At 46.1% G+C, this 14,059-nt stretch overlaps 1 protein-coding gene across 1 annotated transcript in view; it reads right to left on the bottom strand.

The window, feature by feature from the left end:
* The window catches only part of ZNF804B (zinc finger protein 804B), a 518,891-nt gene that overhangs the window by 70,748 nt on the left and 434,084 nt on the right, over nt 1-14,059 (bottom strand). The window contains exon 2 of the mRNA XM_082257309.1: nt 13,601-13,744. Within this exon, the coding sequence (XP_082113435.1) occupies nt 13,601-13,744 (144 nt within the window). The remainder of the gene's footprint in view (nt 1-13,600; nt 13,745-14,059) is intronic.

Raw genomic sequence — 14,059 nt, 5'->3', positions numbered from 1 at the left:
ATGCGATAGAGAAAGGGGATGCCTAGAGCCCTCCCCACCCTTTTATACACCTCTATGTTAAAGGGACACTGGAGCAAAAAGTGGTCCATAGACTCCACTTTACCAACACACTCCGCTCTAGGACAATCCCGATCATCCACAGGGCGATGCTTCAGGTTCCCTCTCACATAGAGCCTTCCATGGAAAGCGAGCCAGGCTTGATCCCTAAACTTCAAAGGGATTCTTCCTAAGTTAATTAAACGCAACCCCTCCCTCATTACGGGGCCTGGGCAATCCCTTAAGGTCAGCGACACACTGAAAGCAGAGCCCAAAATCCTCTTCTCCAGAAGCTTTCTGGGGAGGGACTTGATATCCCCCACTGTCACCTGCCACTGCCTAAGTATTTTCAGACACGGGGCAACATAAGCCGGAAGCTTGCCATGTCGGACTCTCAGACTTTTCACTGGCCCGCCATCTTCCCAGCATCGCAGAAAAGGCCTAAACCAAGATTGAAAAATACCCACCCATCCCGGCGGGGTCTCTGCTAACATATTACCAAGATTATACTTTAAAAAAAGCAGAGAAAAGAAAACTATAGGGTTGACCATTCCTAGACCACCCTCCCGCCTGGACAGGTAAGTTACATTGCGTTTGATCAGGTTCAGCCTATTTCCCCATAACAGTTGGAAAAAGCAGCTGTACACCCTTGCATAGAGAGATTCTGGCAAGATACAGACAAAGCTGAAATATAAAAAGATTGGGATCAGGTAAGTTTTAATCAAGTCAACCCTTTCCCTCAAGGAAAGTTTCCATTTCTTCCAGCTTGCCACCTTGGCATTGGCATTCAACAACCTGCTTTCCCAATTTCGATGACCATAGTCACCAGGACCAAATTTGATGCCCAACACTTTAATTTCCTGCTGGGGCTCTGGGAAGGCATCCGGAAGTTCGAAGCTTTCACCCTCCTCACCCATCCAGAAAACTTCACTCTTTTCATGATTGATTTTAGAGCCAGAAGCCTCAGTGTACTGCTCTATCACAGAGACCACCTCCTGCGCCTCCTCCATCCCAGAGATAATAACAGACACATCATCGGCATAGGCCACGACCTTCAAAGGTGGCACACCAGCAATGCCCAAAGGCACCCCACACAACGATCCACTCTCTAACCTTCTTATGAAGGGGTCGATTGCGAATACATATAGCAGGGGGCTCAAAGGACACCCCTGGCGCACACCAGAGCCAACCTCAAAAGGCCGTCCAACCCAACCATTAACAAGTGGGAAGCTCTCAGCCCCTTTATACAATGTTTTCAGCCAATCAATAAACCTCCCCTGCAGGCCGTATCTACCAAGTAGCAAATACAGGTACTCATGATTGACTCGATCAAAAGCCTTCGCCTGATCCAATGCCAGCAAGTACTTTCTCCATTCAGCAGCCCTGCATCGCTCCAAAGCCTCCCGGACAGCTAAAATTGCTGAAAAGGTACTTCTGCCCTGGACCGAGCAGTGCTGATGATTGGACAACAAATCGCCTGCTACTGACGACAAGCGCCAAAAAAGAATCTTCGCCAAGATCTTTCTATCAACATTGAGAAGACTGATGGGGCGCCAGTTCTCAATTATTGAGGGGTCTTTACCTTTTGACAGAAGAATCACAGCGGATTGCCTCATGGAGGGAGGGAGAGAACCCTCTTCTAAACAGCTGTTATAAACCTCCGCTAAAAAGGGAGCCAGAATGGACTTAAAACACTTGTAAAATTCAGCTGTCAACCCATCTGGCCCAGGCGACTTTTTGGTAGCCAGCTTCTCTATAGCACGAACTACCTCATCCGCTGAAATTGGTTCCGTCAAATCCATCAAAGGCAATGTATCATTTCCCAATCCTGGAGTAGAATCCAGAAAGCTTTCCATCCTGTCCCGACTAAGGTCCTTTCTTCCCAGAAGGTCTGCGTAATATGACCTGAAGATCTCCAGGATCCCTGATCTGGACTTCACCAGGGAACCCGTACTATCCCTCAGACCTATGACCGTCTTAACTGCTATGCCTTGCTTACAGTTCTGGTAAGGATCAGGCGAGTGATATTTCCCATAATCTCTCTCCAGAACCAAAGAGGCATGCCGGTCGTATTGACACTTCCTAAGAAGAAGCTTTACCTCCGAGATCTCCCCTGGATCTCCTCCATACGAGACAAGACGATCAAGCTTCCTCCGCAAATGCTGGTAGGCAATATACATACCAAGCTGCTTCTTCTTACTTATGGCCTTGAAAAGTCCAATCGCCCTTTGTTTCACAAGCTCCCACCACTCTGACTTACTGCTGCAAAAGTCCAGAATAGAAACCTGTGCCTGAAAAAAATCCTCAAAGGATTGTCTTACCTCTACATCTTCCAGGAGAGCCGAATTCAGTTTCCAGGTACCCCTTCCCCTGGGTGGAGTGTCCGAGGCATTCAGAGTCACAGACAGCATACAGTGGTCAGAGAACTCCACCGCCCTCAACTCAGGAGCCGAGAAAGCAGAGTTCTCCTTTAAAAAAAACCTATATATCCTACTCTGACTATTCCCTCTCTGAAATGTGAATCCCGTGCTGCCAGGGCAGTGCTTAATGTGCACATCTACCAGGCCTGCTTGTCTAACCATATCTCTAAGAAAAACGCTATCATAACCCAGCCTGTCTATGGAGACCCTCCTGTCTTCAGGCCTAATTATGGTGTTAAAGTCACCTCCAAAGACAACCTGCTGGGATGTAAAAAGGAAGGGCTTGATCTTTGTGAGGAGGCATTTCCTGTCCCATTTTGACTGCGGTCCATAGATATTGATCAGGCGCAGGTCCTGCCCCCTAACAGAGACGTCTAAGACCATGCATCTCCCCATTTCTACCTCAATTATCCGCCGGCACGTTACCATATCGGTTTTAAAAAGAACCGCTACTCCGCTGCAAGGCTCAGCCGCAAGAGACCAAAAGGAGGGACCGCATCTCCACTCCCTTTTTGCTAGATGGACATCGGCCAAAGTATTGAGCCAGGTCTCTTGCAAAAATAAAATCTCAGCATCAAACTCACTGAGCAAAAATAAGGCAATATCACGAGCTCTTGCAGATTTCACGCTGGCGACATTAATGGTCGCCACCTTTATCAGAGCGGGCACTGCCATCAGGATGATTGGGGTAGTCGTTTCTTAACCTCCACCACACTCTCATCACCCGAGACAGCTCTCTTTACACTATGTGACTCCCCCTCATCCATAGATGATAAACAAATAGATAAATCCGACACCAACTCCTCCCCTGATAAAACCGAAAATGTGTTGCCAAGAGGAACCCCTCCTGGCTCTAACTGTAAGGAAGAAACCACCACTTTACTGGTCTTCCTCTTCTTCTTTTTCTTCCTCTTTGTCCTCTCCCACCCCTCCTCATCCGAATCCTCCACAACAGAGGGTGAGACATGGGACATGGACACCCCTCCCTCAACCCCATCGACCCCACCACCATCCAGCACCCCTGCACCCTCTTGGCCGCGTTTGCGGTGTCGAGAGACAGGGACTGGAGGTGGAGTAGGCCGAGGGGGAAGATCCACTATACCCGCCCCCCCAGCAGCTTCCGCTAGTCTGGAGGATCTACGCACAGTAGATGTAGGAACAACCACAGGAGGGACAGACTCAGGGACCACATCACCAGGGGAAACAAAATCTGACACAACAGACACAGGAAGGACAGACTCAGGGACCACATCACCAGGGGAAACAGAATCTGACACAACAGACACAGGAGGGGCAGCAACAATTTCCTCTCTAACTTCAGCTGCTTCATCTTCTTTATCAAGCCTCTGCAGCTCAGTCTCCAATCCTGGCAAGTTATGCAGTGCCTCTGGGCACTGGCTATATGGATGACCCAGCTGCTGGCACAAATTGCACCGAATCTGGGTGCATTCTCTGGCCAAATGGCCTAAATCCTGGCACAGTGAGCACTTCTTGTGGGTGCAGGACGATGCAAAGTGGCCTTTATCACCACATTTATTGCACACCTTAGGCTGACCTTGGTAGAAAATGGTCAGCCTATCCCTACCCAGAAAGGCTGAGCAGGGAAGGTGCTGAACTACATCGCCCAGCACCCCCAATTTTAGTGACACTGTCCAGGCCCCTGTCCATATCCCATGCTCATCAAGGACCTTCCGCAGTGGAGTGAGGACCTCGCCATATCGGCGTAGCCATACTAATAAATCAGCCTCTGGTATGGATTCGTTACGCACCAAAATGGTCACTGATTTTATCAGAGGCTGCCTTGAAATTACCTTTGGCACCAAACCACTCCACTGCTGAAGGCCCTTGCACCTCCTAAATCTCTCCCAGAAGAGATCCAAACTTTCAGGTTTTACAAACGACAAATCAAATTCATAACTCCCCACCGGGCAAATTAAAGCAAAAATATCACAGACTTTAAACCCCATTTCCAAAATCAACTCAGCCACCCTCCCCCTTACTGGTGGAGTTCCATCCCCCACCCACCTCAACTGTACCACATTCCTCCTCCTATACCCACCAAACCTCCCTGAATTTTGACCAATAACAGAATTCCCACCACCCACCCTGGTGTGACTCCCCAAAGCTGAAGCATAGCTTCCAACATTCCTCCCAGCAGAAAATCCATCAGTTTTTTTTAAATTATCTGACACACACTTAGCAGATAACGATTGCACAGATTCGGGATTGATCTGTGCAATCGAATCTTTCCTCTGCTGAGCAGGAGGAGAAATGTCATTTTTATTTTTCCCAGCATTACTAACCCCTTCACCACCACCCACCACATTCATTGCTTTAACATTAATGTCATTTTTTATACTTGATGGGATATTTATTATTGCTGTTGTCTTCACAGCAGAATCCATAGCTGCTGCACTGGTAAAAACTCCAGCTGTCATCTCCTCTTCCACTAGGACAGGGTTTTCAGCTGTGGAAATAGCATTCTGTTTTAACACAGCAGCAGGTAAAGCATTGCAGGATATTTCCATTGCTACTTCAATTCCACTTCCAGAACCATGTTGATCCCCTCCCCCATCAGCACTCAGCTGGTCAATCAGCACTGGAAGACTGGGAGGCTCAGGTGAACATGAAGCAGGCTCTTTGGAGCTGGCAGCCATTTTGCTTGCCGTGGGACTACTGGTCTCAGCCAGACCAGCAAAATCCATGCCTGGGGTGTTTAATGCAGGTCCATCCACATTCATCTGATGGTCCGGGGATTCCACGGTCAGGGATTTTCCTTGCATGTCTGTCGGTTTCTCCACAGCGGTAACTCCCATAGGTAGCTGTATGCAGAGCTCCTTCTCACCTGGGACACCATCCACTACAGCAGATGGGGCAGACATGTTGGATGGCAGCATGGTGTACTGGGATTTCTCCACCATTACTGGCTTTGCTGGCCTGTATCTCCTCTGCCCATCCTCAGGGATTTCTGATGGATCATCAGAAAAGACAAACTTGTCTGCTTTCAGGGGTGACTCCATCTGCTGGATGAATGTCAGGGATCCATGTCCACTCTCAACCCCCTGGCTGGTTGCCGCTGGTGATTCCCAGTTCTGGCATGGGGGGAGAGGTGCAGAGGCAGATGGAGCCTGGTCATCCATTAACTGAGCCTGCTGATCCACAGAACTTGCTGATGCTTGGCTGGTAAAACGCCTCTCATTGTCAAACTTTTCTTTAAATGCTCCACTTCTATCTTTCAGCCTTTCCAATAATAAAGATTGTTCCTTTACCTTTTCTTCCAATTCCTGTAACTCAGGCTTCATGGCTGTGCGATTTTTACTCCAGGCCTGGAAATACTTGGTTTTGAAGGATTTGTGTTCAGCCTTCAAAACTTTAAGTTTTTCTTCCGCTCTCCCAATCGCCCTAAAACGATTGATAACCTTCTGGCTGAAGACATCCGCATTCTCACCAGGGCCTGGACCCACAGACAGGTCCTCCACCTCCTCCTCACTAGGCCCCGTGTCATCAGGGGGATCCCTCCCAGGGCCTCCCCCAGGATCAGGCATTGTTCCTGGGCCAAGCTAGCAAGCAAGGCCCAGGCTTGAAAAGGGCTGGTTCTCTGAGAGAGCTCTTTGGGTGTGTCCTCCTCCTTCTTCCCACTGACCACCAATGTAAGGAGCATTCCTCCCACTGACCCCCAATGTAAGGAGCATTCCTCCCACTTACCCCCAATGTAAGGAGCCTTTCTTCCCACTGACCCCCAATGTAAGGAGCATTCCTCCCACTGACCACCAATGTAAGTGGCATTCTTCCCACTGACCCCCAATGTAAGGAGCATTCCTCCCACTGACCCCCAATGTAAGGAGCATTCCTCCCACTGGCTCCCAATGTAAGGGGCCATTCTTCACGCTGACCCCCAATGTAAGGAGCATTCTTCCCACTAACCACCAAAGTAAAGAAGCATTCTTCCCACTGCTACCAATGTAAGGAGCATTCTTCCCACTGCTACCAATGTAAGGAGCATTCTTCCCACTAACCTCCAATGTAAGGAGCATTCTTCCCACTAACCACCAATGTAAGGAGCATTCTTCCCACTAACCACCAATGTAAGGAGCATTCTTCCCACTAACCACCATTGTAAGGAGCATTCTTCCCACTAACCACCAATGTAAAGAGCATTATTCCCACTAACCACCAATGTAAGGAGAATTCTTCACATTGACCACCATTGTAAGGAGCATTCCTCCCACTGACCTCCAATGTAAGGAGCATTCTTCACACTGACCCCCAATGTAAGGAGCATTCTTCACACTGACCCCCAATGTAAGGAGCATTCTTCACACTGACCCCCAATGTAAGGAGCATTCTTCACACTGACCACCAATGTAAGGGGCATTCTTCCCACTGACTACAATTGTAAGGAGCATTCTTCCCACTGACTACAATTGTAAGGAGCATTCTTCCCACTAACCACCAATGTAAGGAGCATTCTTCCCACTGACCACCAATGTAAGGAGCATTCTTCCCACTGACTACAATTGTAAAGGGAATTCTTTTTTTTTTTTTCTTTTTCTTTTTTTTTCTTTCTTTTTTCTTTCTTTCGGGAATTCTTCCCACTAGCCACCAAAGGAGCATTCTTCCCACTGACCACCAATGTAAGGAGCATTCTACACACTGTCCACTAATGTAGGAAGCAATCTTCTGACTGACAACCAGTGTAAGGAGCAATTTTCCCACTAACCACCAATGTAAGGAACATTCTTTGCACTGACTCCTAATGTAAGGGGCATTCTTCTTAGTGACTTTCATGGGTTAAATACATCAATGCAAATAAAAACTGTATTGTATGTGCCAATTGACTATCTTGGAAAAAAAAATGCAGTAAGGGAACTTATACAGTTTTATTTTATCTATCTATCTATCTATCTATCTATCTATCTATCTATCTATCTATCTATCTATCTATCTATCTATCTATCTATCTATCTATCTATCTATCTATCTATCTATCTATCTATCTATCTATCTATCTATCTATCTATCTATCTATCTATCTATCTATCTATCTATCTATCTCCATTACAGCATGTAATATAACTTTCCTTCTGCTTTCTTTTCACCTGGGGGATTTTACAGATCAGCGCACCGGATTTTACATTGTCCTTTCCACTTGCCTTCCAGGCATTGAGCGTTAACACAGACTGGATGCATTTGTAGATAGCATCAACTGTGTAACACGTGGCCAGATGGGAATAGTGCATCATTCTGCACTGTGACTATTACAGAAGCTCTGAATTATAGAACACTTCAGAATCCTGTCAAAGAGACTGGCAGTAAACTTCCACTTTCTATTTTTTATACAATGGCTTACATGGCTTAAAGCACATCTAAAACCTAAACCAAAAAATGTAATATATTGCAGCTTGCCAATCCCTAGATGTGATGGCTGTATTGATTTTATTTTTTTGAATTTTTTCCCCCTCATTTTTACCTGGTGATCCGGCCAGTAACACACCTCCTGTCTTAGAGTGTCCGTGTCTTTATTCTGAATGGAGGAGCAATAGAGACACCATTGGACAGCAGCATTGTTAAACTGTGAAGAGGGTATTGTTAGAAAGCCTAGCACAGGAGTTCCCAAACTGTGGGTCGCGAGCTAAGTTTGAGTGGGTCGCCGGCGGATTTTACTGAGAGCGGGGTCAGGGCTGCCCAGGCATCGGCAGCGCACTGTGTTACAAGGAAGGAGCAGGCGGGGCCTTGAGCTCCACTGTTGCTCTGACCCCGCCCCTTGCCCCGCGCTGTTCTGTACAAGAGGCGGCCTCTCGGGGTAGGAGTCAAACCGAGGGGAGCCGTTATCATTTTGCAGGCCATTGGATCGGAGCTGAGCGCCAGGACCAGTCACCAGGTAGGCCAGACACTGCTTGACGGCCTATGTATGCGGGTTGGCGACCCACATTTTCACAGACATAGCAGTCCATTGATTTGAATGCTGCTATGCCTACGTTTTCCGCTGAAAAAAGGTGCATGCAGAATTAACCACTTTAAGACCGGAAGGATTTGCCAACTTAATGACCACCTGTGCGATTTTTATTTTTTGCGCTATAAACAAAAAAAGAGCGACAATTTTGGAAAAAAAAAAACAATATTTTTCACATTCTGCTATATGACATTCTCAAAAATGTTTTTAACATTTTAGGCCAATTTATTTTGCTGCTGTATATTTTTGGTAAAAAAAATCGCAATAAGCGCATTTTGATTGGTTTATGCAAAAGTTATTGCGTCTACAAACTAGGAGAAAGATTTATGGCATTTTTATTGTTTTTTATTTTTTTACTAGTAATGGCAGGGATCTGTGATTTTTTGCAGGACTGCGACATTGCGGCGGACAGATCGGACTCCTAACTGACATTTTTGGGGGTACCAGGGACATTACTACAGTAATCAGTGCTAAAAATATTCACTGTTACTGTAATAATGCCATTGGCAGAGAAGGGGTTAACCCTACGGGTGATCGAGGGGTTAAATGTGAGCCTAGGTGAGTGATTCGAACTGTGGGTGGGCATGGCTTCTGAAATGACCATAGAGACATGTGATCCTATATAGAAGGATCACATGGGCTCTATGATCATTCCAGAGAGAAGAACGGTCGGCTGTGTTTACAACAGCCGACCGTTCTTCTCTCTCAGTGGGAAACGATGGGAGCCGCCTGCACGCTGCATCAACTTCCCCACTGGCGAGCGGGGGGTGGGAGCGTGCCACTGGCGGCGCGCGCTCGCAGCCTACCCTCCTGCTCGCGACCGACGAATAGCTACTGTGGGTGGTCATAAAACAGTTTAAAAAAAAGGCAGTGGCCATGAAATCCAACCTGCTTTTGCACCATGTGACTTACCTGCAGTTCCTGCACACGCAAACTGTGTTTTTAAATGCTGGGCCCATGTATATAAAAACGCTCAGGAGACTCTAGGGGGCGCGCTCCCACCCTCACTCGTTCGCTGGGGAGCCTGTGTGTGTGACCGGTAGCTCCGATGGCCGCCGGCGCCAGCCACTCGCGATCTCCCGCATCAGATAGAGAAGGACAGACGCTGATGTAAGCACAGCCGTCTGTCATTCTCCCTGAAGTAATCACAGAAGCTATGCGATCCTGCTATGTAGGATCGCATGTCTCTGTGATTACCTCACAAGCCACGCCCATTGACAGTTAGAATCACGCCCCTAGGGACACATTTAACCCACTGATCACCAGTAATGTTAACCCCTTCCCTGCCAGTTACTTTTACAGTAACAGTGCATATTTTTAGCACTGATTACTGTAGTAATGTCACTGGTACCCCCAAAAGTGTAAAAAATGTCAGTCAGGGGTCCGATCTGTTTGCCGAAATGTCGCAGTCCCGCAAAAAAAATTGCAGATCGCCACCAATACTAGTAAAAAAAACAATAAAAATGACAAAAATCTTTCCTGTAGTTAGTAAACGCAATAACTTTTGCGCAAACCAATCAAAATACGCGTATTGCTATTTTTTTTTACCAAAAATATGTAGCAGAAAACACATTGGCCTAAAATGTAAAAAAATTTTGATTTTTACATTTTTTTTTTTTCTGAGAATTTCATGTGAAAAATATTGTAATTTTTTTTAAATTGTCGCTCTTTTTTTGTTTATAGCGCAAAAAATAAAAATCGCACAGGTGATCAAATACCACCTAAAGAAAGCTCTATTTGTGTACTTTCCAAAACGTATCCATTGGCTTTTGTGGGAGTCCCAGTGGGAGGGCACTCTTGCAGTGCATTCTGGGATTGCTCATAAAAGCTTGGGGGACATGTGACAGGGCGTCTTTGGCGGCTGTCTCTCCTCCTGTTGTATGAGGAAAGTGGTCATAGGCAGTCGGCCTCATGAACCAAGTGTGGAGCTGAGCTGCAGAGGATCCAGTACAGCTGACAGTGGAGCTTCTGGCAGAGTCTTCTGGGAAAAACATTGTCCGTGAGTACCAGGGGACTTGCCAAAGGGTCTGCCCAGGAAAGGGGACCACTCCAATGAAGTCAGAGGATCAAGGGGTCAGCTCACACAGAGAGACAGTAAAGGGGGTGTCGTGAAGAACCCTGAAGAGTAGGGACAAAGGGGGTGCCAAGTAGGACCCTGAAGAGTGACTTACAGTACAGTAAAGTACAGTGATTACAGTACAGTGATTCTTCTTCACTAAAGTGGCAAGGTGAAGCAGCGGCCTTGCCGCATCCAGTGTTAATCAGAAGTCCCAACAAATTGTGCAGTTATTCAGTTGGAGTATCCCACTCATCCCTTCTCCCATCCCAGTTCTCAAATAAATCAACAAAAAACTCAAACCCCTGGACTGTTTTCTGACTGAGCCAAGCACTTAGAATATGCTATATTGTCAAGTTGTAACCAGTAGCTCCCACGGGCATAGTGCTACACTTGGATATAATTGGACGATGGAAATCAGTAGTGGTTCACTTTGCAAAGTGAAAATCTACTTTGTAAGCAGGTTGAAAATGTGTTAGTTTTCCAGGAGCTAAATCTGGGTAAAGGGTTAAACATGTTCAGCTTAGTTCCTGGGCTTTTTGTTCTGATGGGCCCACCTGTGCTATAAAAAGAGGGACAGCGGGGATCTGGGGGCTCGGAGGACGGGAACTTGGCTACAGGTGTATCGCTGACTCACCTGTGGGCGCAGGTGTGGCACTGAAGAAACTGGGGATCATGGACACAATCCAGCCATGGACAATGTCATTATGGGCTCTCTCCTCATGGAGGTATGCCTGGGCCACTACACTATTTTAGTTGGGATCGGGCACAGGACGTTGTTCATTTTGTATTGCCATGCTGCATTTTTACAATAAAGTTATATTAACCGTTATGAGCCTGGTCTGAAGTTTTTCAAAGGGGTGAATGCTGGTTATGGCGTGAACCCAATAACCTGGGTCTGTAAAGCACATGTGGGGTATGAAGTAACACTAATACAAAAGGGTTAACTCGGCAATACAAGAAGAGAAGTGTAGATGCTACGGGTAAGCAAGTGAATGAACAAGCTACAAGCAACCAGTCGTTAAGCATAGTCAGGGCCCCCATCAGGAGGGAGGGGCAGCCCATACACATGCATGGGGCCCAAGAGGCCCCAAGGGCCTGGTTGCCAAGGGGGACACCCATCCTAAAGGGGCCCAGCCATTCCGCTGTGTTTTCTTTCAGAGGACGCCCTGAGAACAAAGCCCAGGGGAGACCTACAGCATCCTTTGCTTGGCCAATAGGTGGGCAGGGAATGGGTTGTCACGTGACCAGTGGAAACTAGTGCGGCACACTCAAACTGAGGCCAGAAGACAGAGCCGATCAGGGTGGTAGTGGGTGCACAGGTCACAGGACAGCATCAATCACTCACTGACTGAATCAGAGCTCAGTTGATTGGTGGCACGTGTGCAGTGAAGAGGAGGGGGTGTGGGGGACTTCTGCAGACCGGCGGTCTGCCCATTGAATAAAGGTATTTTGCTGCTGCACAATTTCTATAATGCGGAGCTACCTGCACACTGGGATTATAGGGATAGTTGTGTAGAAAGATAGAAATTAAAGAGATATATACATTGAGGTTTCTAATAATAGATAGATAGATAGATAGATAGATAGATAGATAGATAGATAGATAGATAGATAGATAGATAGATAGATAGATAGACAGACAGACAGACAGACAGACAGACAGACAGACAGACAGACAGACAGACAGATAGACAGATAGACAGATAGATAGATAGATAGATAGATAGATAGATAGATAGATAGATAGATAGATAGATAGATAGATAGATAGATAGATAGATAGATAGAGAGATAGACAGACAGACAGACAGACAGATAGATAGATAGATAGATAGATAGATAGATAGATAGATAGATAGATAGATAGATAGATAGATAGATAGACAGACAGACAGACAGACAGACAGACAGACAGACAGACAGACAGACAGACAGACAGACAGACAGACAGACAGACAGATAGATAGATAGATAGATAGATAGATAGATATTAGATTATATGCAAATCTACAATACAGAGCTCTTGTCCTCATCTCAAAGTGTTCCAGGGAAGATGACTGAATAAACCAAATTTCCAATCTGCTTTACAAGAAAGAACACACATGTTACAAAGCGCTGCCAGGTTTGGGTAACACTCACTGGTGCAGCCTATTACATTAGGGTGTGCACCCCAAAGCTCAAACACACATTCCTTTCTCTGCAGCCTCCCCTGCACAGGACAGTGAATGAATGGGATGTGCTCTGTGCTGAGCGCTTCCTATTCATTCGCCATCTGAAGCATTGTAAACACAGTTTACTATGCTTCAGTTGTGAATGAACACAGTGAGTGAGTGTGTTCAATGGGTTCATTTAGAAAAGGAAGGGGCTTGCTTCTTCCCCCACTCTCCATTCCTAAACATCCCCTGCAGCAGCCAGGGGGAGGGGAGAGAGGGCATCAGCACTGCAGGGGTGTGCACAACTCGGGGGGAATCGCCACCACCCACAGTGATAAGAGTGTGCCCAGGCACAGCTGGCACACCCCGTGTATGGTCACATTAATGAAGATGGTGTCCTAATTGGAAATAATTTGAATGCTCTGTTTCCATATCAACTGAGGACCGTACCCTGTATTAATCCGATCCATCCTCTATTACTAATCTGCATTCTCCTGCATGCACATCTCTTGTCTTTTAAAAATTCAGAACGTAATAATCCAAAATTAATATTCTGGAGCGGCCACTGATTGTACTGGGGGAGCTCATACATTTAGTTCACTTTCCAAGTAATTTTAAGGCAACCGTTTTTCTCCCAGCGATTGATATTTGCAATTTAACAGTTTATCTATGAGAGAGTGCGTCTAATTATACTCACACACCGCTCCAAAGTTCATGTTTCTGCAGAAAGCCGAAGGCTTGCTTTTTATTTCTTTTAATAAAAAGACTTTTTTTTTTTTCTTTCTTTCTTTCTAGTGAATCTGATTTCGGCAGGTTGAATAGATGAGTCTGGAGTTGGCGAAGTATTCTGAACGATGATTAATTAAAACAAAAAATGAATTCCAGCGGTGGCGCTCTGACCCGTCCCAGCAGGACACTTCAGTGGCGTATTTCAGCAGCGATATTAATTTGCCATCAGCGCATGCAATTTTAGGCTTACCTGTTTGTGAGCGTGGTCATAAGAATTAATATGGTTGTCAAACTCCTGGTGCTTGTGGTATTGCTTGTCACATAATTCACAATAGAAATTAGCCTTCAGGTCCTCCAGAGCATTCGCTATGCTTTTTCCTTTCTCCGTGTAGCCCTGAAAACAAAAGAGAAGGGAAAGAGATTTTTAATGGGAAGCTTGCTGCATGTACAATGTCGGCTTCAGCATGGCAAGCAAATTAAAGAAAGATCATTAGAAAAAAAATTGCTTTATTATTAATAAACAGCAGTTCAAGGCAACAAGTGAAACCAATGTGTAAAAGGCTAATACTATCCAGCATACAATGAAGCTGCGCTAAAGTCAAAGTGTCTATTCAGTTTACTTTGATCTGGGTTTGGAGTATTGCACTGGAGTCACATGCATAGATCCATTTAGGGGGGAATAACAGGAATTATGACAACTTACATTGCC

The sequence above is a fragment of the Pelophylax lessonae genome (assembly GCF_965119305.1).
Source record: "Pelophylax lessonae genome assembly, chromosome: 5".
Taxonomy (NCBI): domain Eukaryota; kingdom Metazoa; phylum Chordata; class Amphibia; order Anura; family Ranidae; genus Pelophylax; species Pelophylax lessonae.
Note: the sequence above shows the minus strand (reverse complement) of the source record. Positions and strands in the feature narration are given on the sequence as shown.